This window comes from Pantherophis guttatus, chromosome 3, assembly GCF_059756535.1.
Source record: "Pantherophis guttatus breed Tessera chromosome 3, ASM5975653v1, whole genome shotgun sequence".
In the NCBI taxonomy this organism is placed as follows: domain Eukaryota; kingdom Metazoa; phylum Chordata; class Lepidosauria; order Squamata; family Colubridae; genus Pantherophis; species Pantherophis guttatus.
Genome location: NC_142065.1, coordinates 153155809 through 153181667, shown reverse-complemented (window position 1 = coordinate 153181667; position 25859 = coordinate 153155809). Strand labels below are relative to the sequence as shown.

The 25859-nt window shown below is 39.1% G+C and overlaps 1 protein-coding gene across 2 annotated transcripts; it reads right to left on the bottom strand.

Moving 5' to 3' along the window:
• Positions 1-2795: 2795 nt before the first annotated feature.
• Positions 2796-25859, bottom strand: SCGN (secretagogin, EF-hand calcium binding protein). 2 transcript variants are annotated; one of them, XM_034429298.3, is made up of 11 exons: positions 25470-25859; positions 24607-24677; positions 19127-19219; positions 18488-18577; positions 16840-16896; positions 16276-16353; positions 6975-7030; positions 6694-6739; positions 6533-6592; positions 5000-5068; positions 2796-4055 (listed from the first exon to the last, which is right to left on the bottom strand). In XM_034429298.3, exons 1-11 carry the CDS (start codon positions 25540-25542, stop codon positions 3927-3929), a joined length of 822 nt encoding a protein of 273 aa, XP_034285189.2. In that variant the 5' UTR covers positions 25543-25859; the 3' UTR covers positions 2796-3926. The 2 variants fall into 2 exon arrangements, with proteins under 2 accessions (XP_034285189.2, XP_034285190.1); XM_034429299.2 differs by lacking the exons at positions 24607-24677; positions 25470-25859 and adding an exon at positions 23834-23973.

Genomic DNA, 25859 nt, shown 5'->3' with positions numbered 1-25859 from the left:
ATGTGGTCCAATTTTAAAAATAGGGGGAAAAAACCTCCTTTATTTCTCTGCAACAGGGCAAGGAGATAGAGAGAAACCGATAAACAAAATCACAGGGAGGAAGGGACTACTGTTATGTTTTCCAAAAAATTTGATCAACCTAAAAAGCTGTTTGCATTCTATTTTCTTGCTAGTTTCCTTTGTGCATTGCAAATTCATGCTGTCAAGGAAACCAAGATAATGCATTTTTTAATGTGCTTTCTCATCCCCCCCCCCTCCTTCCCCTTCAGAAATTTGGTGTTCTTGATTGTCTAAAACTAGTGGCAATTTTTCCAACGGCCTTAAGAAATGATTCAGAACTGTTTCCTATAAAATATTGTTAAGTTATCTTTTCTAAAAGTGGTGTTCTAATAGCGATTCCAATTTGGTCTGTCAGTTAGAGGCAGCCACAAAGTTGATCCGGAAAAAACAGCTTCCAATTGCCACTGGAAATTGGACTGACTTCTATGTTCATTCAATATTAAGTCTGATTCATGGATAAGATTTACCTACATTTACAGTACCCTCTGAAGATATATTGTTCTAAGCCAGGGGTGTCAAACTCAAGGCCCGGGGCCCAGATTTGGTCCACAGGGTGCTTAGATCTGGCCTGCAGGGCCACCCTGGAAACAGCAAATGACTGGCCCACTATGCCTCTGCCAGTGAAAACAGAGCGCGGGAGGGCCGTGTGAGGCCCTCCTGAGCTCCGTTTTTGTTGGCAGAGGGTTGCAGGAGGCTGTCACAGCCAAAAATGGAGCCCGGAAGCCTGTTTTCGCTGGCAGAGCACTCAGGCCACCACAGGCATCCCCGACATGAGTGACATTGAGCTGGCCATGACCACTATGGCCATGCCCACCCCGGTCCCCCAAAGGTCAAACACAACCCTGATGCGGCCCTCAATGAAATCGAGTTTGACACCCCTGACCTGTTCTAAGCAATGCAAGGAAGCAGGCATTTCGTCACTATGTTAAAGTCATGTATTATGATTCTTAGCCAGCACATACTGTATATCAAACGTCAAGATCTTGGGTTCTGCACATGGAACTAGTCTATTTATAAAAATTATGTCATAGAACCACATGTTAAAGGTGCCCATGGTGATTGTGTCTGACTTGGAGATTCTGTGGGCCAGGTCTCTCCGCATCTTCCGATCTTGCACTACTTCTTTGACTTTTTCTATGCTGTGTCTGGTGTCAGCTTTGATGGCGAAAGATGCCCATAGTTAAGTGTATTAATAGCATTACTGTGTTTCCCCGAATGTAAGACCTCTCCGGATAATAAGCCCAATCGGGCTTTTGAGTGCATGCACTAAAATAAGCCCTCCCCTGAAAATAAGGCCTTTGAAGCAGCCGTTCCCCAACAATTTAAGGGGGGAAGAGGGGGGGAACATGTCCCACATGTCCCACATGCACCTCCCATCTATGCGGAACGGCCTCACGGAGGCCGCTCCCACAAACGCTAGCAAACCCAGCGGTGTGGCCAGGCCAACGGAATGGTGCAGAGTCCTGGGAAGAATGGCTGGAAGTGTGTGCATGACTGCAGGGGCAAACAGCTGACGAGTGGCTGTTTTGCACTGCTGCCAGAAGTCCCGTTGCCGCCTCCTCCCTGTTCTTTGCACCGGCTGCGCATCTCATTGCCTGCCGGTGTCGCTCATAGCCAGACTCAGCCAGGAGAGCTGCCTGCTGACGAGCAGCTGGCCGGTGCTGTCCTTACATGTCCCGCCACCGCCGCAGCCTTGCTTGTCATTGGACTCAACAGCTCTGATGGTTGCAGCTCTGTGCCCCCACCCCGCACATTCAGGTATGGTGAGCTTGCTCCTCCTGCACCTCAAAAAAAATAATACCTTCCTGAAAATAAGGCCAAGCACTTATTTCGGGGGTAAAAAGAAAATAAGACCCTGTCTTATTTTTGGGGAAACACGGTAGTTATAAACAAAAAGGGAGAAAATAATGGAATGACTATCCTGAGATACAATAACGTTTTTAATGCAAGAAAGAAATCTATACCAATGAACATCAGGGACTGGCACAGATGGGATGTGCACCAGTGTTGGTAAATCTAGTCCAGCATTTCAATTTTTTCTGACTATGGTTCTCTAGTTGGCATTGCTGCTGCTCAAGAAGTATAAACAAAGCTCATTATCAAAAGAAAATGGAGCATATTTTGTTCCATTAAGTAGTTAAGCAAACAATACTGAGGTGTTTTTTTTTTAAAAAAAATTATAGCCGGTATGTTTGGCTGACAGCGAAAGGCTCCTAGAAGAAAGAAAAAGAGGTACAGCTGGCTAGTTATAGGAAAGGAACAATAAACCAGAGTATGAAATATAGGCACAACATACTGTTAAGTTTTTCCCATTTTTCCTGGTGTTATGAGCATTTGGATCTCAGTTAAGTTCAGCACATGCCTCTCCTCATTTCCAGCTGCTTAGGTTTAAAGAGGAAATTAATTTGTTCCTTTTTTCAGGACCTTTATAACTTAGGGAGAACTTTTCAGTGGCAATAACTTGGTGTGAATTTAAATGATGACAGCCTGGGAGATATTTTTTTTAATCTGATTTTTAAATACATTGCTGATATTGGTTAAAACTGTGTTATGACTTTTGTTTTTCCTTGTATAATTTTGCTTAGGTATAAGTGCACATTAAATAAAAATATTCCACCTCCTTCTCTCTATTAGCAGTTCATTTTGATCTTCTAAATTTGCTAGCATGTAAATAAAACATTCTACAACACCAATTTATCAGGAAAGCAGAATTTTAAAAAATGGAAGTGAGACCATTGCGAAGGAGCATTTTAGCTATTTTTATTTACTTTTATATATGTTATAAACCAGAGCAAACTTTGGAATTCTTTTAATGGTAGGGAAATGAAATAGTTTTTAAAAATAAATATTTATGAAGCAATACTTTTCATTGTTGCTTCCCAACAGACCTTCACAATTCCCAGCTATGTAATCTCCTGCCTTTGGAGATAGGGCATGAAAAAGACAAAGATTTTCACACATAATATACCCAGGAACTTATGGATACATAATCAATAATATACATTCCAGTTGTACTCTGTGTTATCAACTGTTGTGCTTTATTTTTCTGTAAATGTTCTTACAAAAAAAAAACAACAGTGTCAGTTTCAAAGGCCATACAGGTCATCCTCAGCTTATAACTGGTCACTTGGCGATCATTAGAAATTATGACATAGTTCCAAAGTTTTGACAGCTGCCTTTTCCCACAACCAAGTGACCACATTTTGGGTCATTGCATTTATGGCTGCTTGTAGTGTCTCACCGTCACACGACCATGATTTATGATGTTTTTGCTGAAAATTGGTATTTATTTGTGTGTTTTGGCAAAAATATCCCATAGCAACAATGGGTTCACATTTGCTTAGCGACTGCTGCAAAAAAGTTGTAAAATTGGGTTGGTCACATGATAACGCACTTTATTAATGTTGCAACTTACGACCATAATGGGCAGGCTCTATCACAATTGTAAGTTGAGGACTACCTCTATTGTACTTGAAAGTAGGAAGGGACAAAACAAAGGGAACAGTAGATGAAGGACATAGTCGAGGGAATTAAAACATTAAAAGCAAAATAAACAGCAGAAACGTTTCTTGTTGCAGCAATCACAGAACTTTCTCATTGATCCAAAATGTATAAGACTATGAGAGGTAATATCTCCTTTGAACAACACAGAACCAGTTGCTACTCATCACATTTTCTATCTGAATACATACTTGTGACTACATACTTGCTAATTGAATATCCTTAATCTTCATGAGCCTATCTTCTAAGTTTAAAGTAGCAGATTATTATTACAAAGTACTGAAAAAGGTTTCACAAATGTTTTCACAGGTTGTCACAAACGAAAAAAAAAAGCTGTTAAATCATAGAAAAAAGCATATTAATGCCTATGGGGTACTTTTAATCCCCAGACATAAGGCAAGTTCAGATTTTTGAATTTTTCCATCCTTGTTCACATCACAATGATGAAGCAGGATCTCTCGGAATTTATCCAGATCTGTACCAGTAATGCTGGGCTGTAGCAATAATGAGAGAGAGAGAGAGAAAGAAAGAAAGAAAGAGATAAAAGCACACTTTGGAGAACAAAATAGTCATTTTTAGCATTAAGCCCACCTACTTTATTTATTTGAGTTGATTAATTTAAGTTAAACTCAATACAACAGAAAAATTAAAATAACATAAAATTGAACACAACACGGGAAAAACACATCATTGCCTAGATGCATTACACACCAGTGGGCATGACAACAATCTATCCCAGAACCTTCCTCTGCCTCTTCTATGTTGTTTCTTCATTTCCCAGCTTAGCCTGCAACTATTCCTTCAAAGTCCTTCCTTTAAGTATAAGCAAGGTTTGACCCTATTTAGCCTCCTAGCCCAGCAAGGTTATATCCAGTCGGTATCATTTGCTGCGATAATGAGAAATAATGGAGTTGTACTCTGGGGTGATAGATTTAATTTTTTAAAAAAAAACATATAACATGAAACAGGCTTCTTGAACTGTGACTCTTCCAGATGTTTTGAACCTTAACTCCTATTATCCCTAGCAAAGATAGGTAATTGCTTGATCTTTGAGGGTAATGGCAGGTGTAATCCAGCATAAAGGAAGTTATTAGATTGGGGAAGATTGGAAGAAATATATTCTGTGGAACTGAAATACACAGTTAGTACATTACCAGCAAATATTTATGTCTGGGAGGAAGGATGGGGAAGGGCAGTAATTGAGGAAGTATGGATAATTTGAAGAAGACAAGCTGTAATGTATGCAAAAGTTCCTGTTGCATAACATTTTCCCATTCTTCTCTTCTTCACTTTCCATAAAAGAGACAATCTAAGCAGCTTATTTTGTTCAATCATTAACAGTTGAATTGAAACATTCACAGGAGGACTAATTGATCTAGGACTGCAAGCAACTTTGGTTAAAAAATAACGGGCAGAAAACATAATAACAGTAAGTTACCTTGACAAGCTCCATCATGTCTTTTACAAACCCATCAACTTCTGGACCTTCAAGAGCTCCTGTCTTACTCTGAAATATATAAAAATCATGTACATTTGTGGAGTAAAAATGTTGACATATCTATCTACATTCTTTGTTCTTCTTTCTAGCAATAATATACCCAATCTTGGAAGCTATATCCGTAAGAAGGATCTCATAGGAAAAAAAAAAGAAAATTACCAGAATCCATAAGGGAAAAATTATTGCCTTACTCCTGTCCTGTCAGTTTTGAGAACAAATAGACACATAAATCTTACAAGAGCTGGGGCATATTAGAGACTAATGGGATATGAACATCAAGTTCTTTCCACCACATGGACCAGATCAATAAGAGTCATACACTTCCTACAAGTAGTTTAAATGTGTGTTGTCTGTGTAAACAAAAGGAGAAAAACAAGTATGCTGGCCTCCTCTACATAATTCTATTGTTCTGTTGTTGCAAACAGTTGGCTTTGAAAGCTAGAGATCTTCATCTATTCGTGGAAATTCTTTATGCAATTCCAATCCATAAAAATGAAATGAAATATGACATCTATGAAAACCTTCATAGAGAAATTTTCCACTGCCTATAGCAGGGGTGTCAAACTAGCGTTGTCACATCATCGTCATGTGATGTATCATGACTTTTTTCCTCTTTTGGTAAACCAGGGGTGGGCGTGGCCAGCGCATGACGCATCCGGCCTGCGGGCTGTGACTTTGACACCCCGGATAGTCTTCATCTGTACTTGGCTAAAATGTATTACACTGAGAGACCAGAATTATCTGCATTTGTACCTAGAGGACAAAAAGAATTACTATGAATGGAAGACAGCCAGAACCCGCTTCTGAAGCAACTCATGAGCCTTGCTAAAAACAAAAAACAAAACCTCTTGCTTTAATGATTACAAAATAGATTCTTGCTTGTTGCCAAATACTTCTTTGAAAAATTTTGCACAGCCCTAACAAATTTAAAAAAATAAATTACTTTTGACATTTTAAGTGTTGGAAGGCAGAAAATTCCCTCCGCTAAGAGCAGTATTTGTTTGGATAATGCCCTGTTGACCCATTTGCTATAATAATCTCTGCAACTATGCATGTACACATGGATTTGTACACACACTTACATTTAAAAATAATTACCATAATTTAAATAAAGCAAAATCCATTTTTCTACACTTTGTGAAGAATTATAACCGAGTGACTTGTAGTTTAACTGACTGGTCACAATAATATCACATCAGCAATAATTGTATAAATAGTGCGAATTCTGTAATTTCAATTGAAATTACATTTGCATGAGGACACCCACAAACGCCCATGATTTGCATGGCAACGAAATAGGACTCTTTAATGATGGGGAAATTCCTCTTCATAGATTATCTTTAACTTATCTTTAAACTAGACATAGAGTATTTGAGAGTGTCTTCCAATAAAGGACAGCATTCATAAAACGGACTCTATCATTTGGTGTATTGCAGGGTCAGTAATCCCAAATAGTAATAATAAAACTCTTACAACATCGTAGTGTGCAAATATTTTCTCAAAGTCTCTTTTTCTTTCTTCTCCACTGGAAGCCTAAATCAAAGAACATGTAGAAGAGGAATTAATTTTTTCGGGGGGGAAAACTACAGGAAAAAAAAAGAATAATCAAGTTCTCTGCAAATTACTGTACTTACATCCAGTTTAAATTGAAGGAGAAAATTTTCCTGAAGAGCTAAAATCCTGAGTGGAAAGAGCCAAACTATTATTTTCTGAGACTTCATTTCCACAGAAATAGACAGTTGTGCTTGACAGCTCAGAAAGACAGGAGATTTCACGGGAAGTTAACAGACATTTCAGGAAACAGTAGTTTGTGATACGGCTTATTGTCACCTTGCTTCCTGAGCCTTTAGCAACTGTACAACAGGAGGTAAGATGCTGAAGCCACTCCAAGAGAATCAAAACTGTGAATATTTACCTTGCAAGGTCATTCAGATCCAGCCGGCCATCTTTGTTTTTGTCAAAGAGCTTCATCTACAAAGCAAATAGTGGAAGTGAAATGATTAATACTGGGAGAGCTAAAAAAACCTCTGCACCCCAAACCAATAGCATTTTACTAATCAGAATGATACGCTCAAATTACTTTGAGTGACAGTAGGCAGACAAATGGTTGGTTATGTGGTGATCCAAAGATGTTAATAAGTCTACCATAGATTTCTCCCAGGGATATTTGGATTATTCAAGTCATAACTTTAAAATAATGTTTTGTGATCCTTCTTTCAGCTAGTGGGCATTGAATACGTAAGCAAAATATTTACCTGTTTTCTCCCACTTTCCAATTTTTCCCTAACAACTGATGGAATTTTTTTAAACATCTAGGTTGATTCAAAAGAAGGTGCTACTACCTTCAGTAGAGCTTGGTCTCTGGAAAGCATGTATAAACCTGCAGCTCAAAAGCCTTTGAGGATGAGATAGGCTAAAAATCTGAAGAACGTAATTTTAGGATAAGATAATTGGGTAACCCTAACACTAAGCCTTAACAAACTGTAGGGACAAATCAACAAGTAAATGTAAGTTGCAAAGGAATAATTGGTGGGGGAGTGCTGAAAATTTAGGATTTTGCATCTGATATCCTTATGGGAAGACTTTATTATGTATTGTTTGGGAGTCATGGATAAGTACCTATGTAAACACTGTAGGCCTAAGATGTCAACAGCAGGCTGCTCCAGAATTTCATCCTTAGGTACTAAAACTAAAACAATTCCCAGACTACTTCAGCTTCAACTTCAATAATACATGAGCACACAATAGATACAAACTTAAGGTAAACCACTCCAAACTCGATTGCAGAAAATACGACTTCAGCAACAGAGTGGTCAATGCTTGGAATGCACTACCTGAGTCTCTGGTTTCTTCCCCAAACCACCAAAACTTTAACCTTAGACTTTCTACTGTTGACCTCACCTCATTCCTAAGAGGTCTGTAAAGGGCATGCATAAGCGCACCACCGTGCCTACTGTCCCTGTCCTACTGCCCCCATTTATTCGTATTCTTATCCTGTATTCATAATCATGTTTATACTTACATCTGTTATCTTATACATGTTCGACAAATAGATAGATAGATAGATAGATAGATAGATAGATAGATAGATAGATAGACAGACAGACAGACAGATAGATAAAAATAAACATTTCTACCAACATGGCCAAGAGTTCCGCAGCTCAAGATTTCTGATAGAAGCAGTTCTAGTACATTGGGGGAGCACTATTGGGGAGAGGTTTGCAGGAGCAGGTCTTCTGAGTTTGTTCTTGGAAACCATAGGTCAAGGCTCTCCAAACTTGACAACTTTACACTTGTGGACTTCAATTCCCAGAATTCCCCAGCCATCATGGCTGGCTGAGGGATTCTGGGAGTTGCCCAGAAGTCCACAAGTCTTAAAGTTGCCAAGTTTGGAGAGCTCTGCCATAGGCCATCAGAAGAATGGTCCTTATCCATCATCTTGCTGAACCTTCCAAAAACATTTGACACTACCAAAGAGCTTTGTCTGTGTAAAAATGAGATTTAATTAAGAAATTTCAGTCTCTTTCAGTCTCTTTGATCTCTATCAAAATCTATTAATGTAAAAGGCTTTCTCTGCTCTCTGAAGTATATTCTAATTAAGCTTAACTGTATTCTTAGATTTTCTTTCTTGCTGGTTGGTTGACTTTTGGCCCCGCCCTCTGCCCTTTTCCTGCCATTATGTCACAAAACAGCAAAAAAGGGGGGGAAGGCAATGTTTCCCCCCTCCCAGAATAAAAGGAAAGGAAGAAAGAGTGAAGGAAATAGTGAATGGAATAAACTATAATCAAAGGAGGTTGAGAAGCTGGATTTAATTTTTTCTATGTGGGAAAGTGATTTGGCAAACTGCACAGCTTAGCTCCAGTTTTAAAATATTCAAAACTAGGATAATGTTTAATCTTTATTTTATTAATACTACCATTAGGAAAGCTGTAAAAACCCCAGGAGGGGTGGAGAAATATGATTATATCCATATGTTGCATAATATCTCATCTTTCTATCCTGTAATCTTCAGGCTCAGTGGCTTAGAAGATAGTGCCATCTCAAAATCAATACCCTGCACTCCTACAGCATATGATTTCTCAGATGAATGCACAAGGTAGACTAGGGGTGTCCGGGCTTGGCAACTTTAAGTCTTGTGGACTTCAACTCCCAGAATTCCATCTGGGGAATTCTAAGAGTTGAAATCCACAGGTCAAAAAGGTCTTAAAGTTGCCAAGGTTGGACACCCCTGATGTAGCCAAATAGAGACTTAAGCTTATTTATAAATACTATACAGTCTATGAGTGGTAACTAGAAAAGTCCTTCTACAAAGGTGTTCCCAAGATCAAGTGAGCAGCTTCACTCTTTCTCTTTGCATCTTACAAATTGCCAGTTTCTGCACCTCATGATCTCTCCCTCATACCCACTCAACATGTGCCACACAAACCAGTGGTGGGTTGCCCCCGGTTTTCACTGGTTCTATAGAACTGGTAGTAAAACCGGTGGGAGGCTCCACCCACTGACCCCGACGTCATCAAAACGCTTCTGTGCATGCACAGAAGAGTGTATACACGAGCGAGCAAAGCAAGCGCGTGCACGGCCCCGCTGCAAACCGGTAGTAAAGGTAAGTAGAACCCACCCCTGACACAAATCCTCAACTGGAGGAGGAGTCAAGCTCTGATAAAGTGAGATCCCTAACTTTCTAACAGTTCCTATTGTTGAAACATTACTGAACTTAGATTATTAATCAGAAATATATCAATTATCAACTGCAACGTAAGGATACACCTGGCCTCATTTGAAAAAAAGATGACTAATTGAGATGCCTGACCGAACTGGGAAAACAACTCCGTTTTCTATTGGAGCCTTCGCCAATCTATTGGAATTGACACGTGATGAATTTTTAACAGTAATCAGATTGGCAGAATGAGCGGTGGTGGTGCAGTGGTTAGAATGCAGTACTGCAGGCAAACTCTGCCCACTGCCGGCAATTCAATCCTGACCGACTCAAGGTTGACTCAGCCTTCCATCCTTCCAAGTTCGGTAAAATGAGGACCCAGTTTGCTGGGGGCAATATGCTGATTCTGTAAACTGCTTAGAGGGGGCTGTAAAGCACTATGAAGCATATAAGTATATAAGTCTAAGTGCTATTGCTATTGCCAAGACAGAAAACTAGGGTTGGTGAGGCAGTGCCCACTCACCAGAATCTCAAGGGCATTGCCAAATTTTCAAAATAGTGATGAGAAAACTCACATGCTGTCTATGAAAATGCCTGAATCATATGAAATAATGAGATATTACAAGCCTTTGACCATTTCTAGCAAGACGTTTCAGCAACCACATGTGAAATCATACCAACGCTGCATGAGATGAGAGTTTTATTGTCTCTTTTCTTGCACCTGGTTCATTGTCTGAGATCATCACCCAGTTCCATTGTATGAATCGTGATTCACTATTGTGGGGATGAGCCTAGCTTCTTCTACAATTCACATCCTTTCTTTTCTCTTCTCTTCTTCTGGCAAGCTCTGGCAAGCTCAAAAGCCTTCGTTTCTCTTTTATAACACTGTACAGTGAAATAGGCAATTGACGATAAACAGTCAATCTTACTCATTACAGCCCTCAGAGAGGGCTCGCAACTTGGGCATCCTCCTGGACTCACGGCTGTCCTTGGAGGATCATATGATGGCCGTGGCCAGGGGGGCCTTTTATCAGGTTCGCCTGATCTCCCAGTTGCGTCCCTTTCTGGATCGGGACGCTCTGCACACAGTCACTCACACCCTCGTCACTTCCCGGCTGGACTATTGTAATGCTCTCTACATGGGGCTCCCCTTGAGGAGCACCCGGAGGCTCCAGCTGGTCCAGAATGCAGCCGCGCGAGTAATAATGGGGGCGACTCGTCGCTCCCATGTAACATCCATCTTGCGTGAGCTGCATAGGCTTCAGGTGGTCTTCCAGGTGCGCTTCAAGGTGTTGGTTACCACCTTTAAAGCGCTCCATGGTTTAGGACCTGGTTATCTACAGGACCGCATTCTGCCACTGATTGCCTCCCACCGACCAGTACGCTCCCACAGAGAGGGCCTCCTCAGGGTGCCGTCAGCCAAACAATGTAGGCTGGTGACCCCCAGGGGGAGATCCTTCTCTGTGGGGGCCCTGGCCCTAAGGAATGAACTGCCCCCAGACATACGAAGGATCCCTGACCTCCGTGCCTTCCGTCGCTCTCTGAAGACCCTATTATTCCAGCAAGCTGGACTGACAGGATAAAGGTTTTTTAAATTGGGTTTTGATAGGGGTTTTTAAATGATCTTAGTTGGATATTTTAAATTTGGCCGAATGACTGAATTATTTTAGTAAGCTTTTAATTTTTCTTGTACATTTTTTACCATGGCTGTTCAGTGCCCTGAGTCCCTCGGGAGAAGGGCGGTATACAAATATAATAAACTAACTATCTAACTAGCTAACATGTCCTTTCCTCTTGCTGAGATTTACTTAGGTTTGTCAATTTTATCATTAGTCGCTGAACTGAACTGAAAGCAACAGTCCCCTGTCATAACTGTTACAATATGAAAAACATGTAGCCTGCAGAGAGACCAGGTTTCTTTTTCTTTTTATCATTTATAAAAAGGTAAAGGTTTCCCCTATCCAATCATGTCTCTAGGGGGCAATGCTTATCTCTGTTTCTTAGCCAAGGGAGCCAGCATTGTCCAAAGAAGTTTTTGTGGCCGGCATGATTCTACATTGAAGCGCATGGAACACTGAATAGGTCCCACTGAAGTGGTACCTATTTATCTACTTGCATTTGCATGCTTTCAAACTGGCAGGAGCTGGGGCGAGAATGGGAGCTCACCCTATTGTGTGGCACTTGAATCTCAAACTTCTGGTTGACAAGTTCCAGTATTGTAACTGCTAGGCCACCGTGCCCTTCCTTATCATTTAGTTCCCATATTTATTATCTTTATAAATAATTCAAGGTGGAAAGTGTACCTAATATTCCTTCCTTCCCATATTCCCTACAACAGCAATCTTGTGAAATGGCTTGGGCTGAGAAATTGGCCCAAAGTTACCCAGCTAGCTTTCATGCCTAAGGCAGGATTATGCACAGTTTCCTGGTTTCTAGTCTGATGCCTTAACTGCTAGCTAAACTGTGTTTTAGCAACCTGTCCCAAAGTGCATGTGTCAGCTTTGGAAGCTTCCACGCTGCCACCTTCCTGCACTTGGGAAAGGAGGAGGTGGGATTTGATAGAGTGGATTTTGTTAGACATAATATATTCTTCTTTTTGGTCAAGGTCATGGTGCTCCTGCATCTAGAGGAGGAGTGATTGCAGAGGTCTCTCAAGTTGGGAAGGATGGTGATTGGGCCATGTGATGGACTGATGGGTGCAGGGGCTGGATATGGGGTTTTGATTTATTGAGGGGAAACCCGGAACTCTCAGATTTGGGTTTTCCCAGATGTGACAGTATACCTATTCCAATAAATGAAAATTTTGAGATGAAGCTTGTCTCAGAGTTTTTAATTGGAGTTGGGTCGTTCTGGAATGCTGACAGCACGATTGTTTTCTCATGTACCCTTCCCTTTTCTTTGAAAACTCTTCCCAGAATTTTTTGATGGGTTTAATGTATTAAGATGCATAGGAAGTGGTCTCCTACTGCACTATAATAATTTTAAAAGAAAAGCTAAAGAGATGATGCCATGGGGTTATGAAGGACCCAAACAATTTACCATCCAAGAGCCTTGGTAGTACAGGGGTTTAAGGCACCCTGTTATTAAGCTGGTTATTAAGACCAGCTGCCTGCAATTACTGCAGGGTTCGAATCTCGCCAAGGCTCAAGGTTGACTCAGCCTTCCATCCTTTCTAAGGTAGGTAAATTGAGGACCCAGTTGTGGGGGCAATAAGCTGACTTTGTATAAATATACAAAAGGATGAAGGCTATTGCTGAGCACATTGTAAGCCGCCCTGAGTCTTCGGAGAAGGGCGGCATATAAATCAAATTAAAAAAAAAAAATTCAAACGCTATTTTATATCTCAGGGATCCAATAAACTAAATTACTAAATTACTCTTCAACTATTTGGACAAAAATGGAGAACATTCTCATCATCCAGGTAGCTGAGAATTAATCCATAGCGTGTGGATCCCCCCCCTTTATTTAAATTGCACATTTTAAAAAGGTTAAAAAATTACCTTTTACATAGCTAAAAGGTACTGCTATATCTGATGGAAGTAGATTGTCTACTGGAAATGAAAGCCCATTGCTGACAGCTGGACAGATATTATCATGACTTGCTATTTTAGCCAATGAATAATAATAGCCTCAGTCTGGAAATGATTATTTTGGCAGGGTAGGTAGAATGATTTGCGGATGAATATCCCAGCAATGAGCTTTCCTTGCATGTGGCGTAGACAAAACGTAGCTTTGTGAATTGCAGAATGCTAAATACCAGGGTACTTTAAAAGTCATAGTTAACAACTACTTGGCCATCAAATCTAATTCTAAATGGCCTGTAAGGCATTCAAGACAGAGCTGGATGCTCAAATTGATGGAGATAGCATTTATAGAGAGCTGCACTGCTAGAAAGGCAATAGAGAGCCCTATTAGAAAGATCAGCAATGCTACAATTCTACCTGGATTACTGAGAATCTTCATCAACATCAGCAAGGACAAACTTCTACAAATTAAGTTTCCTTTTTTTAGGGAGACATACGGTATTAATGTGATCAGACTTGCCTTGATTGCCAGTGCATCAGTCACACTGACATTGGGGGAAATGCATATTTTGGCAATTCATCAGCCAATTAGCACCCTCAAAATACTCTCAATTCCCATCCACTCAATATGGACAATATACATGTTTAGCTAGCCACAAATAAAAAGAGGATTTGTACACCCTTGCATTATGCTTAGAGGACATGATGCCCTCATAGTGAGTACTGGGTGATAGACTTGCAGCCATATTAACTTGGACCTTTTAGTTCAGCGGCGAAACCTTTTTCTTTGCTGATCAACACTCCTAGGATGATGGCACTATGGCTCTGTTCATCATCCTTTGATCCCACTGACACATAAAGATTTGCTAAGGAATGCTCTCCTAGTAGCTGGAGGAACACTATTGCTGGATCTCCAAGCGGCCCACTACTAGAAAAACTACCCTTTGAATTATCACCATATGTATCTCACTGAAACGTGAGAAGAAAAGTTTCCTCCAATGATCTTAGCAAAGGACTGGGTTATTTTGTGCATGTGTGCTGCTCCTTTAAGTTAAAAAGTTTGCTTGCTCAGTTTAAAATTTAAATTTAATTAAAATAACCATGTAACCAATGGTTATTTACAGATTTGTTCTGTTTCTGGACGTGAAATGTACTGTATTTTTCGGAGTATAAGACGCACCTTAGTTTTTGGGGAGGAAAATAAGAAAAAAGCTGATTGGTGGGTGGATCAGCCTCCCGCAATACCCCTAATCAGCTGTTCCCAGAGGTGAATTTTAGCAACAGGTTTGTTAGTTGTGAGCTCTGTGCCTTTCTTTTTTTTGCTTTTTTTTCTGCCTCTGAAACTTCTGAAACTCCGTTTCGGAAAAAACTTTTTTTTCTGCCTCTGAAAGCCTCCGAAACAGAGCTTCAGAAAAAAAGCCTCTGAAGCTCTGTTCTTGAGGTTTTTTTCCTGAAGCTCTGTTTGGGGGCTTTTTTTTTTTTGAAGCTCTGTTTCTGAGGCTTTTTTCCTGAAGCTCTGTTTGGGGGCTTTTTTTCTGAAGTTCTGTTTGGAGGCTTTTTTTTCTGAAGCTCTGCTTGGGGGCTTTTTTTCTGAAGCTCTGTTTGGAGGCTTTTTTTCTGACGCTCCGTTTCTGATGCTTTTTTCAGCCTCTGAAACCCCCGTTTAAGAAGCTGGGTGGGGCACATTCGAAGTATAAGACGGACCCAGATTTTCACCCTCTTTTTGGGGGGAAAAAGGTACGTCTTATACTCTGAAAAATATGGTAATAGAAGATATTCAAGACTTCTCTCTGTGTGCTAATAATTTTAGTCCTTAATCCAGGAAACTTTTTATGTATATAATATTTTAATGAGTTCAACATAACTGAGATAAAATATCTCAAAAATTGCTAGGTACATGGAAAGAAAACACAATGAACAAAATTACTAGGACTAAACAAACTAAACATGTGTTTGGGCTAAGTGTTCCTGATCGTTGGTTCCAAGTGAGCTTTTTAAAAAATAGGTTATAAGAAATATTGAAATGGAAAAGGCTTACATACTTAGGCCATTTAGATGGTAATCTATATGCACTCACTTGAATATAAAATCATTGAAATTAGTGGCTTTTAATGCTAAGTAGATATATTGTGCTGTTAGCACTATAAAAGCCAAACCAACACTTTAAACTGAGCATGGAAATAATGGCAGCCAATAAAGATGAAATAATAACAATAACATTGGACTAATGTGGTTGCAGAGCCAGCCCTCAATTAATATCCTGCATCTGAAAATTTACTTTTGGTTGCTGACATTCTGCAAAGCATTCACCCTTTACACTTTCAAGCTGTTGCCGCAGCCCCAAAAGCTGAAAGAATGTTTTTGATTTAGAACAAGAATATGAGCATCCTTCCTCAACATCTTACCAAGCCTCCTTAAAGCAGGACTTCCCGAGCCCTTTCCTTCCTTACCCAAAACCACTTATCAGTAAATCCTTTTTACTGATATCCTTTTTATCAGAAAGGTCTTATTTAAAGACCTATTGGGATTGGATGATGAGTTTGTGTATCCCTACTGAAAGAAAAACCACTTTTCCCCAATTTTGGGTAAGTTATGTGGGTTTGGGAAGCACCCCCTTAAAAAAGCACTGGCTGCAGATGACACTTTCCCTCAAGCACAGTGTCTAAAAATGACATATTATTGGGCACAAGTGGGGGATGTGCCAGGTCTCTGAGTCAAATAAAGGCAAAATATAGAGTTCCAGAATTGGAAGGTTCTTGTGAGGTCATCTAGTTCAACCCTCTTCTCAGCTCTCTCCTTACTTCATTTTTTCTTTGCTCTTGCTCTACCATTTCCATTTTTTTCCTTTGCATTATATTTCTGAAGATAGAAGATTGCTGTTTGAAATGATCTTTAAATCCTATGTGCTTTGTGTATAATATTCTTTTTCATCCTTTGCTGCACACATCCAAATAGTGTCAAAATCCTTCAGGCTGCCTCGGAGATTTAGGAATTACTATAATGCTAGGAATAATAGTTAAGAAATTTCAGTTTACCATGGTATCGGTGTATTCTTGCAGTTTTGCCTTGGAAACGTTTTTTTCGTGCTGCCGAAACAGATCTTGCAGAAAGTCCTAAGTTCAGGAAAGAGGGTAGAAGTTACATTTCAGCTTTATCCTGGAACAATATGCATGATTCAGAGCTTGATTCATACAAATCTCATGCATAATTCATGGATGACCAACTTTGTTTTGGCTTCCAGAATCCAGAGGCATTTCTGCCTTCTGTAGTTGAAAATAGGCACAGCAGGTTTCCACTATTTTAAAGAGAAAATAGCTCCTCTACAAAGGTAAAAGAAATAATAAATTAACCCACAAATATTGCCACAAGGGGAAACAAGTCTTCTCTATATACATGCTGTGGGCCTATTCATTTTGGGGTCTCATTCCTATCCACAATTGCCACCCCCCCCAAGGAAACTTAATTGCAGCTTGCAGCCACCTTGGGAAAGGTGGCTTACCTGGAACTCTGCTTAGTACAGGTAATAGGCAAAGGTAATCAGAGAGTAGCTAATAACAAAAGCAGCATCTGAATACAGTTCCAGCAAGCCCAGAACTTACTCGGAGTTCACCGGCTGAAATAAAGCCACTGCTGTCAGCATCATAATGACGCCAAATCTGCAGGAAAGAAAAAGGTGTGATACTTTACAAATTACCGGCATGTCTTTGAATTAACATCACAACCTCACCAATAAATCCTTTGACAGATTTCTCTCAGGACCTTTAGAGTGCTACAGATTCAGATAGCAGAAGCCTGAAGAAGTGGTTGTATCGCTAAAAAAAACAAAGTAAATAACATAGAACATATTCTGTTAATCTGGTTCATTACATCAGTTTCACGGAACTGTCTATTGTTTAGTCGCCAAATCACAAGAAACAATGATAGCATTAGAAAGAAGATTATATATACAGGTAGTCCTCAATTGATCACAATTGAGCCCAAAATTTCAAAGACATGGAAGATAAGAGTGCAACCGCCATTTTATTTGCTATCCATTTATTTTGTCCATGACATACTCTACACTATCTTATTTTATTACAGGTCTCACTTGTTTGTGTTACTGATTTTTTTTTTCTATGAAAAGAAATCAGACTACAGACATGCCAGTTCAGTAGGGACGTGTGGTTTCCATGATTGCACATCTAGGCCAGGTTATTGCTGTGCAAATAAGAGAGCTTATCTCAAACTGCATTTTGAGGCTGAAACTGATAAGCCATAAAATCTGTTCTAACCAGGTGTAGAATTATCTTCACAGGATGAGAAATGATAATAATTTCTATAAAATATTATCTATTATCTATTACTATTAATATTATCTATTAATAGTATTATCTATTACTGATAATAATCAGTATCCATACAAAAGCTGGCTGAACTGGGCTTCTTCTTGGTGATGTGTTAAAGCTGTTGAGTCTTTCTCAGTTTATTGACCGAAAACTTATTTTTTACTATTTTTTTTTAATGTAAGAGACTATGGCGCACAGGGCCAGCATGTTGCTAACATGTTTTTCATAAGAGAAATCTGGTCACTAAACTACATGGAAAAATAGACATAGCTTTTATTCCTTTCCATATGAAGTAAACATGGATTAGCCATTAAACCTTCTGATGTCTGCAGTTTCTTAAGTCAAAGGCTGATATTTTCACAGTTCAAAACACACAGTCCTTTTGTGGTTATATTTGCTTTAAAGAAAGATAAGGTTGTAATTTATGAACTGAATAAGCAGCTACAGGAAGGAGTATGGTAGGGTATGGTATGGTATGGTAGGGTAGGGTAGGGTAGGGTAGGGTAGGGTAGGGTAGGGTATGATTACCTGTGTCAAGAAGCATGTATTGTCACTTTCACAGCAAACCACACACAAATAAGAGATTATGTATTACAGAACACAAAAAGAGATGCGTCTATGGCTCAAGATGCATCTCAAGGAAGTTTTGTAGAAGAAAAGTTGCTGATATTCCATGCCCACATATGATTTACCTCCCTCCTTTCCAACAACACTATTGTTTTGTCCCAGATAAATGTATTTTTTGGTATCGGAAGAAAAAAATAGAAATAGTCTCAGGTTTCGCTCCTCTCATCACACAAATACATTCTGTTTTTAAAAACCAAATCCTCCAGTACTTACTTTATTTGAAGCAGTGGACTGAGTGAAATAACGAATAACAGTTGTTACTTCAAAAACTGGAACATGCAGCAAGAACTCTTACCCGCATGAACTCCACGCTGTTATTCAAAGGAGTTTCTCTTTGGAAAAGTAGCAGAAAGTTGTCTTCCTCAGTCAAAATCATATTTGCAAGCTAAAATAACATGAATGATTATCATTGTATAATAATCAGTATCCTCAATCGATATTAGGTCAATCAAAAAAGTTAAAACCAAAAAAAGTTGGTTTTTTTAATGTGTCTCACACATGTGTCACATGTAAAAAAGGAATGGACCTTCAATCACACAAGCATCATCCTAACTTTTTTATCTGCCTAATGCCCCTTTTCTATATGTTTAGAGGACTCAGGGCTGCCTAGCAGGCATCGTCAAAAATCAAGATGACAGCCACAACGATGAGTTCTAACTCTTCCTGGTTTTTTTATGGGTATCGCATGAATGCACACATAAGAATATGGGCAGATCTCGTATCATTGTGGTCGCGATCTTAACCTTTTTGACCATGTCTTGTGAACACTCCTGCTGGGATTATTTCCAAAAACGGGAATCAGGTATGGCTGAAATGAGAAAACAGCAGCAATGTCTATGATACAACACATTTCTATTATTAAAACTGGCTCTTGGGTGTGTTCAATTATCTATGCTATTTTCTAAAATCCCCAAAGAAGAAAAGAGGCAGATACCTCTTGTATTTGTAAGCGTCCATCATTAGTTACATTGTAGGTTGACATCAATTGTTCTTTCATCCTCTGAACCTTTTCTTCTGTAATGGTGCTCTGTTACAAAAAAAAAAATGATCATAGGATTATGGCTACAACTGACATTCTAAGAGTAACAGAATGTTCTTTTTATATTTCTTCAAGATCACCCATGGAAGACTTACAATTGGTGTTCTGTACTGAAAGGAAAAGATTTAGAGCAACTTTAATGCTAAAAGAGTAAAAAATTTGATCTGCTTTGCTAATGAAGACTCCCAATTAAATATACTTGCTATATTATCTTGTAGGTATTTGTAAATGGAGGAGCAGCACACAACCATATATCCACATATGTAGCACAGAATAAGAAGTTGTAGAGAATCACAGCATCTGCAGTTATAGGTAATCCTCAATTTACAACCAGACTTGAGCCCAAAATTTCCATTGCTAAGCAAAACAGTTGTTTAGTGGCAGCTTCCTACCCCCAACTTGAAGATATCTGACTGCAAAATCAAGTGAGCTTCATCCTAGGCAGAATTAGAAGTGCATGAATTAGAGTCACGGAAACACCAGGGTGTCATATGGAACCACATTCTAAGGCATAATTTTTATAGCTCCTCCTTCCTTTCATAGACTTATTGAACGTAAGGACTGGAAGTGACCTTGGAGATCAGTGGTGGTGTCCACAGCAAACCATGATGATATCAAAAATAATACCATGAATTAAATGCCACTACTACAAACCTGCTTTCCAACAACTGGCATAAGTCACAGCATTTGTGTGATGCCATTGTACACATGTCATCATTTGCCCCTGAGCCCTCCAATGGAGACCCATGGACCCATCTAGTTTGATGACATGCCCAGTGCATTGGATAACAATGGGTGAGAATTGTTGATTATAGAATGTCCTGGATGACAAATGGGTAACAGAAATGAAATAAGCCAATTGAAACATGTGATGCATGGCCTTTAAATTAGTCAAGAGAACACCAGAACCAGAGTATTATCTATTGCTAAAACGTGTCTGTGCTCCAAGAGTTATGGAAACAAGAATTTTGAAAACCCCAATACCTCCAGATATTTTTATCCCAAATGAAGGATCTTTCAGAAAGTATAACAAAGAAGTGGGTTGATTTCCATGGTTGATTTTTAAAAATATCACCTATAATTATAATTCAAACTTCCAGCTTGACTTTTCAAGTGGAAACTACAAAAGGAGTTCACGATCATTTAAGGCTTTGAAAATTATACTATAAAAGGGATAGCAGAATAGAATATTCAGCTGAGTTCATCAGCTTTAGTCATCAGCTTCCTTTTTTAAAAATATAAAATTGCTAACTAATTAACAATTAGTTCATATGTTTTAACTCAAAGGTATGTAGCCAACTAAGAATTTACCCTTGAATGTGTGTGTGTGTATGTGTATGTCGGTTCATGTAACTTGTAACTTGAAGTAAATATTAATTCTTTACATAAAACATATTTTATCAACATGTTAGCAGTGTTACTGTTTGCAAGCAATATTTTAAACCATGTCATTATATCTAGCTAAATCCAATTACAAAATTAGATTTCTAGTAACATTAGTCAAGAACCAGTTTGTTGTAGTGCTTAAGGGACCACACTAGAAACCAGGAGACTGTGAGTTCTAGTATTGCCATAGGCACAAAGTCAGGTGGGTGAATTTAGGTGAGCAACTAATCTCTCTCAAGTCTACAAAAAAGACAGGGACAAGCCACTTCCAAAAGTCTTGCCAGGAAAACCACAGAGACTAGTCCAAGCAGACACCAAGAGTCAAAATTAACTCAAAGGAAAAATAAATAAATACACATTCAGGATTGTTTTCACATCAAAGAATCCACATTTTACAGATATGGAAATGACAAGAAATTTAACCCATTAGCAGACTGGATTCTTTAGGCAATTTTCTTTACTTAAAGTTCCCGTTATGAATGTGTATGTGATATTCTTGAGGAATCCTATTTCTCTCTCTTTTAAATCCTCCCATAAATTGTCCATAGTATGAGCTTCAATTTTCTTGTCCTGATTATGATACCTTCCTATTTTTCTAGAAATGTTTGTACACAATGCCCTATATTGGTGTTAAAACTGTTTATATTCATAGAAAATGTATTGTGTTTTTGATTCATCTATATGTTCAGAGTTCAAAAGCTCAAAAGTTCCAACTTGGTAGATATTGCACAAGGTGCACTTAATTAGCTGACAGTTGATGAAAAATGATGGATGAAGCCTATCTATTTGTTTTGTTTGAACTCAGAATGTCGGGTGACCCTGTTAGTGAGGCCGTGAAAAATACTTTTCTGGTTAAGCCACTATTCTTATTTCAAAACAAATAGCTAGTTTTCCTTTTAAAGTACATGGAAATGGTAACCAGGAACAGCTGAGCTGAGCTGTCAAGGTTTCAGAATGGAAGATTGGCTATTTTAAGGAAGAGGGGGGGAGCCCTCAACAACCCTGAGGGAAATATAATGAAATTTTGCTAAATGTATATAGAAAACCCCAAGAAGAGAATTTCTGGATGTCTGTGTTTCTTCTCTGGACCCAGATTTCAAAATTAACTCTCAGACTCCTCAGTGCATCTTGTCAATTAAAAACCACCCTCCCAATTCCCCATGTTGTCTTCAACCATCCAATTGTCTCTTTTTCCATTTTGCACGCTTGACAAATTCTGTCATTCTATTGTTTTCCCAGCTGGAGTGGCTTTGCTTACACAAAATGAGAACAGTTTAGAGTAGTGAAATGGGAAGAATACCAACAAGTAGAGACCCCATTGGTCATTAGGAGAAAAATAACAACAGGGAAAGGTTAAAAATAATAATTATGAAACTGTTAGCTATTCAAACGGAAACAACTTTCAGTGTACACATTAGTATTTATTTGCTTGCATGATGCCCTTTAAATTTCCAAAGCACAAAATTAGAAGCTGATTATTCTTTCTCACAATAACCCTTTTAGGTTGTGCGGTAAGTGCCTTTGCATCACCTTTATGTTTCCAAAATAGTCTACAAAATAATCATAGATTGAATAGATCTCTGTAAAGAAGAAAGGAGATCTCCCATTCTCCACTCATAGGATTATAGCCATTGGTAATATCTAATATTACAGTAACTATTGAAAATATGCATAATTGCGACTGGCCCACCAAACAGATATGCAGAGGAAGCATATATACCTTGCTAGCTTGACAGATTAATCAGGTGTGGTGAAATTTACTTAATCCTTCCTGTATAAGTTATTTTATCAGACAGAAGTTCTTCAAGCCTGTCCATTTATTTAATTATTAAGACTGGTCACAAAGTTAATCAGATATTTAGTCTGGATTTGGCTTTTCTATCCACCTATACCCACCCACATGAAATCATAATTGCCAGTTATTTAGCTGCTGTTGGCCTTCATTCACACCAAGTTCTTTAATTTTTAGAAAGTAGGTACAACATAACTTTTCTCAGCATAACTAGTTAATACCTATCCTCTTCATCAGGGGTGTCAAACTCGCGGCCCACTGGCTGGATACATCACATGCTGACCACACCCACACCCCATTTAGCGAAAGGAGGAAAAGTTGCCATATGTCACATGACGACAACGTGACGATGCGAGTTTGACACCCCAGTTCTTCATTATGTAACAAGAAAGAAATGTTATATTCTCCTTTCACCTGTCAATTTCTTTTTCTCTCTTCTCAAATTTCTAACAAACTAGGATCCTGCAATTGCAATAGGATTACCTGAAATCGTTAGGCATTGAAAAATAGAAGCATAGTATTCTGGTTCCTTCGTGACTGGGGAAATGTCTGCAGTGATACTATAATTCCATTCAGTGGAACGGAAAATTGTTCCTTCTACAAAATTTCATCTCATGTAAAGCCTAGTAAACATGCTCAGCTAAAATGGCCAATTTTCATGGAGATCTCACCTCTGAAAACAGAGAGATCAAAAATAAAATTGGATATATACTTCCAGAGAGAGCAACAGACACTAACCTACTGTTCATATATTTAGAAATGTGACCCCTCTTTTAAAGAAAAAAATAAAATTCAGCTATCAATTGAACTACATAAACTAATATTTATCCTTCTTTAACCTTCCTTTGTTTAGTTTTTGGTGTTACGTGGAAATATAAAGTTGTAATTAAATTGAAGTGCTACCAATTTAGGATAACTTATCACATACATATGCTTACAGTAGCCTTCTAATAAATGGTTCAGAGTTTAACAGCTGGGATCTTTTTTTAAAAAAAATTAGGCAACCTTAGGGAAGATCCTTAGTACAACCTATTTCTGTACCTGGTTTATCTCAATTTACATACTTGTAAATTATTCTTATATTCCATATAAAGTGGAACCTTAGTTCAGACATGGTTTAAACATACCCACACACCCCAAATTTAGCTTTCCTTCATTTCTGCTTTTCAACAGGTTGCCAGGTAAGCAATGGTTAGAAATTGAAAAGTCTGTTCACTATGGTGGAAATAAATACACAGCTAATGTAATAAAAATATTGCCTATGCCTTTGGTAATTTCTTAAATTAAAACTCTACATGTTCAAGGACAGACAAAGTAGAACATAAAGGGAGACTATGTATCTCTTTTCGTACTCTGAACAGGAAGCAATCAAAACTAAAATAAAAGGACAATACATTTGCTGAAATAAAATAACTACATAGTACCTTATTTACAGATCTTTGCATCCAAGTATAAATCCAAAGAAATCTGGTATTAATTTATTTTGGAATCCAGAATACAACATCTATAAAACTAATGTCACCACAGATTCTATGGGCCATAGAACACCTGCTTTACAACTCCCTTTATCCACTCAATAGATACCCAAGGCTCATTAATCAAACTAAACAGGTGGTATGGTTTCCTGAAAAAGACAGGTGAGCCTAATGCTTGAAATATGACCCCTGGGTTGATGGCAAACGTGGAGCGTCAACACAGAGCCAGCAGTAATGAGGTTGTTTGAAAGGAAGCGAAGTAGACTCTGGGGGTAGCAAATGATTTTTAGTGGTAGGAATTACCAGGCAAATCAGTAGGAGATACATGTAAGGATATGGTTAAATAACCTCATCACGATCAAGCATAGCATAGAACAACCAAGGCTCTGCACCGGGAGTCTTAAAAAGTCAACCTGCTATTTCAGTGGAGGATAGGTGGAGGCTCATGGTAAACAACTGAGTTCCAGAACAGATGTTCAGCTCTGCTGTATTTAATCCAGCTGAACAGATGTTCAGCTCTGCTGTATTTAATCCAGCCAGGAATAGGCTGGACAAGCTTTTGTTCGTGTCATTCTTACATGCACATAAGAATAGAATAGAATAGATTTTTTTATTGGCCAAGTGTGATCGGACACACAAGGAATTTGTCTTGGTTCATATGCTCTCTGTGTACATAAAATAAAAGATATGTTCATCAAGCATTAAGATGATGGAGTACTTACTTTACTGCCCAGGATCTCAAGCAGGTGACAGAAAAAGTTATCAAGCTCTTTTCCTTCTATGTAACCATTGTCTAAAAATAAAATAAAATAAACTATATTACTGAATACACAATAATTATATCAATCCCAAGCCCAATGCTTTACAACACCAATTCCTATTTCATAAATGGATCAAATCTATATTTCAAAGGAGATTGAGATGCATGTAAGCCCTGGATCTGCTCCTCCTGTTGCTAAAGTATTTTCCTCTAACATATGCAACTCATGTATGTCTTATTTACTTTAATTGATTTTAATACTTTACTTGGCCATCTGTGATTTGACACACCAAGAATATGTCTCCGATAACGAAGCACTCGGTGTACATTCAAAGCTACAGAGAGAATAATAATAATACCAATAGAAGGAGGAAGTAAATAAGAAGGATAAATAAGAATACTCCAGCCACGCTGTAGTAGGGTTAATATACATAGACATGAGACAAAACTGCAAGAATTAGATGTTCAGCAAAGTGATGGCACGGGGAGGGGGAGGAACTGTCCCTGGGAGTAATGAGTCATTAAAAACTATTCAGGAGTAAACAAACTAGCTGGTCATCCATTGATTAATCGTCTCAAGCAGTGACAAAAAGGTTCGCAACTTGACAGGGCATCTTGGATTGGAAAGTGAAGCAGGTCGGTTACAGATAAAAGTTCAGGACAAGGGGAAAAATCCCGAAGAGCAGGGAATCTCAACCAAACAAAGGGCCCGTTAGGGGAAGCCGAGAGAAGAGCGAAACAGATTTATCCCAAATTAAGGTTTTGCCCCGAGGAACCCTCAGCGCCCCCCACTCCCACCCCCAGTCTCCTCCGCCTCTCACTCACCGTCAGCGTCGAAGCGTTGCCACAGGCTCCGGAAACTCGCAGCGTCCAAGCGGGGCAGGAGATCGCTGTCCATGGTGCTTACGACGGCCAGAGTTTGGGGTGGCGGCCTTTGAACCGACCCGCGGCGGCGACTGGCAAAGGAAAGCGACAGTGGAGCCGCCCAGCGCTCCCAAGTTCCCACCTGCTGCTTCGAGAGGCGGTCAGAGCGACCTCGAAGAGGAGGGGAAAGCAAAGCAAAGAAACTGCGCGGATCGTTGTTTCCAAAGTGATTAATTGGTCGTGGGTGACAGACAACTCCGCTCCTAACAGAAAGCAAGGGAACCGAACCCGTGCTTTAAATTAAGTTGTCCTCGCCTTACTTGCGACGGCTTCGGAGGAGCCAACAGTGTA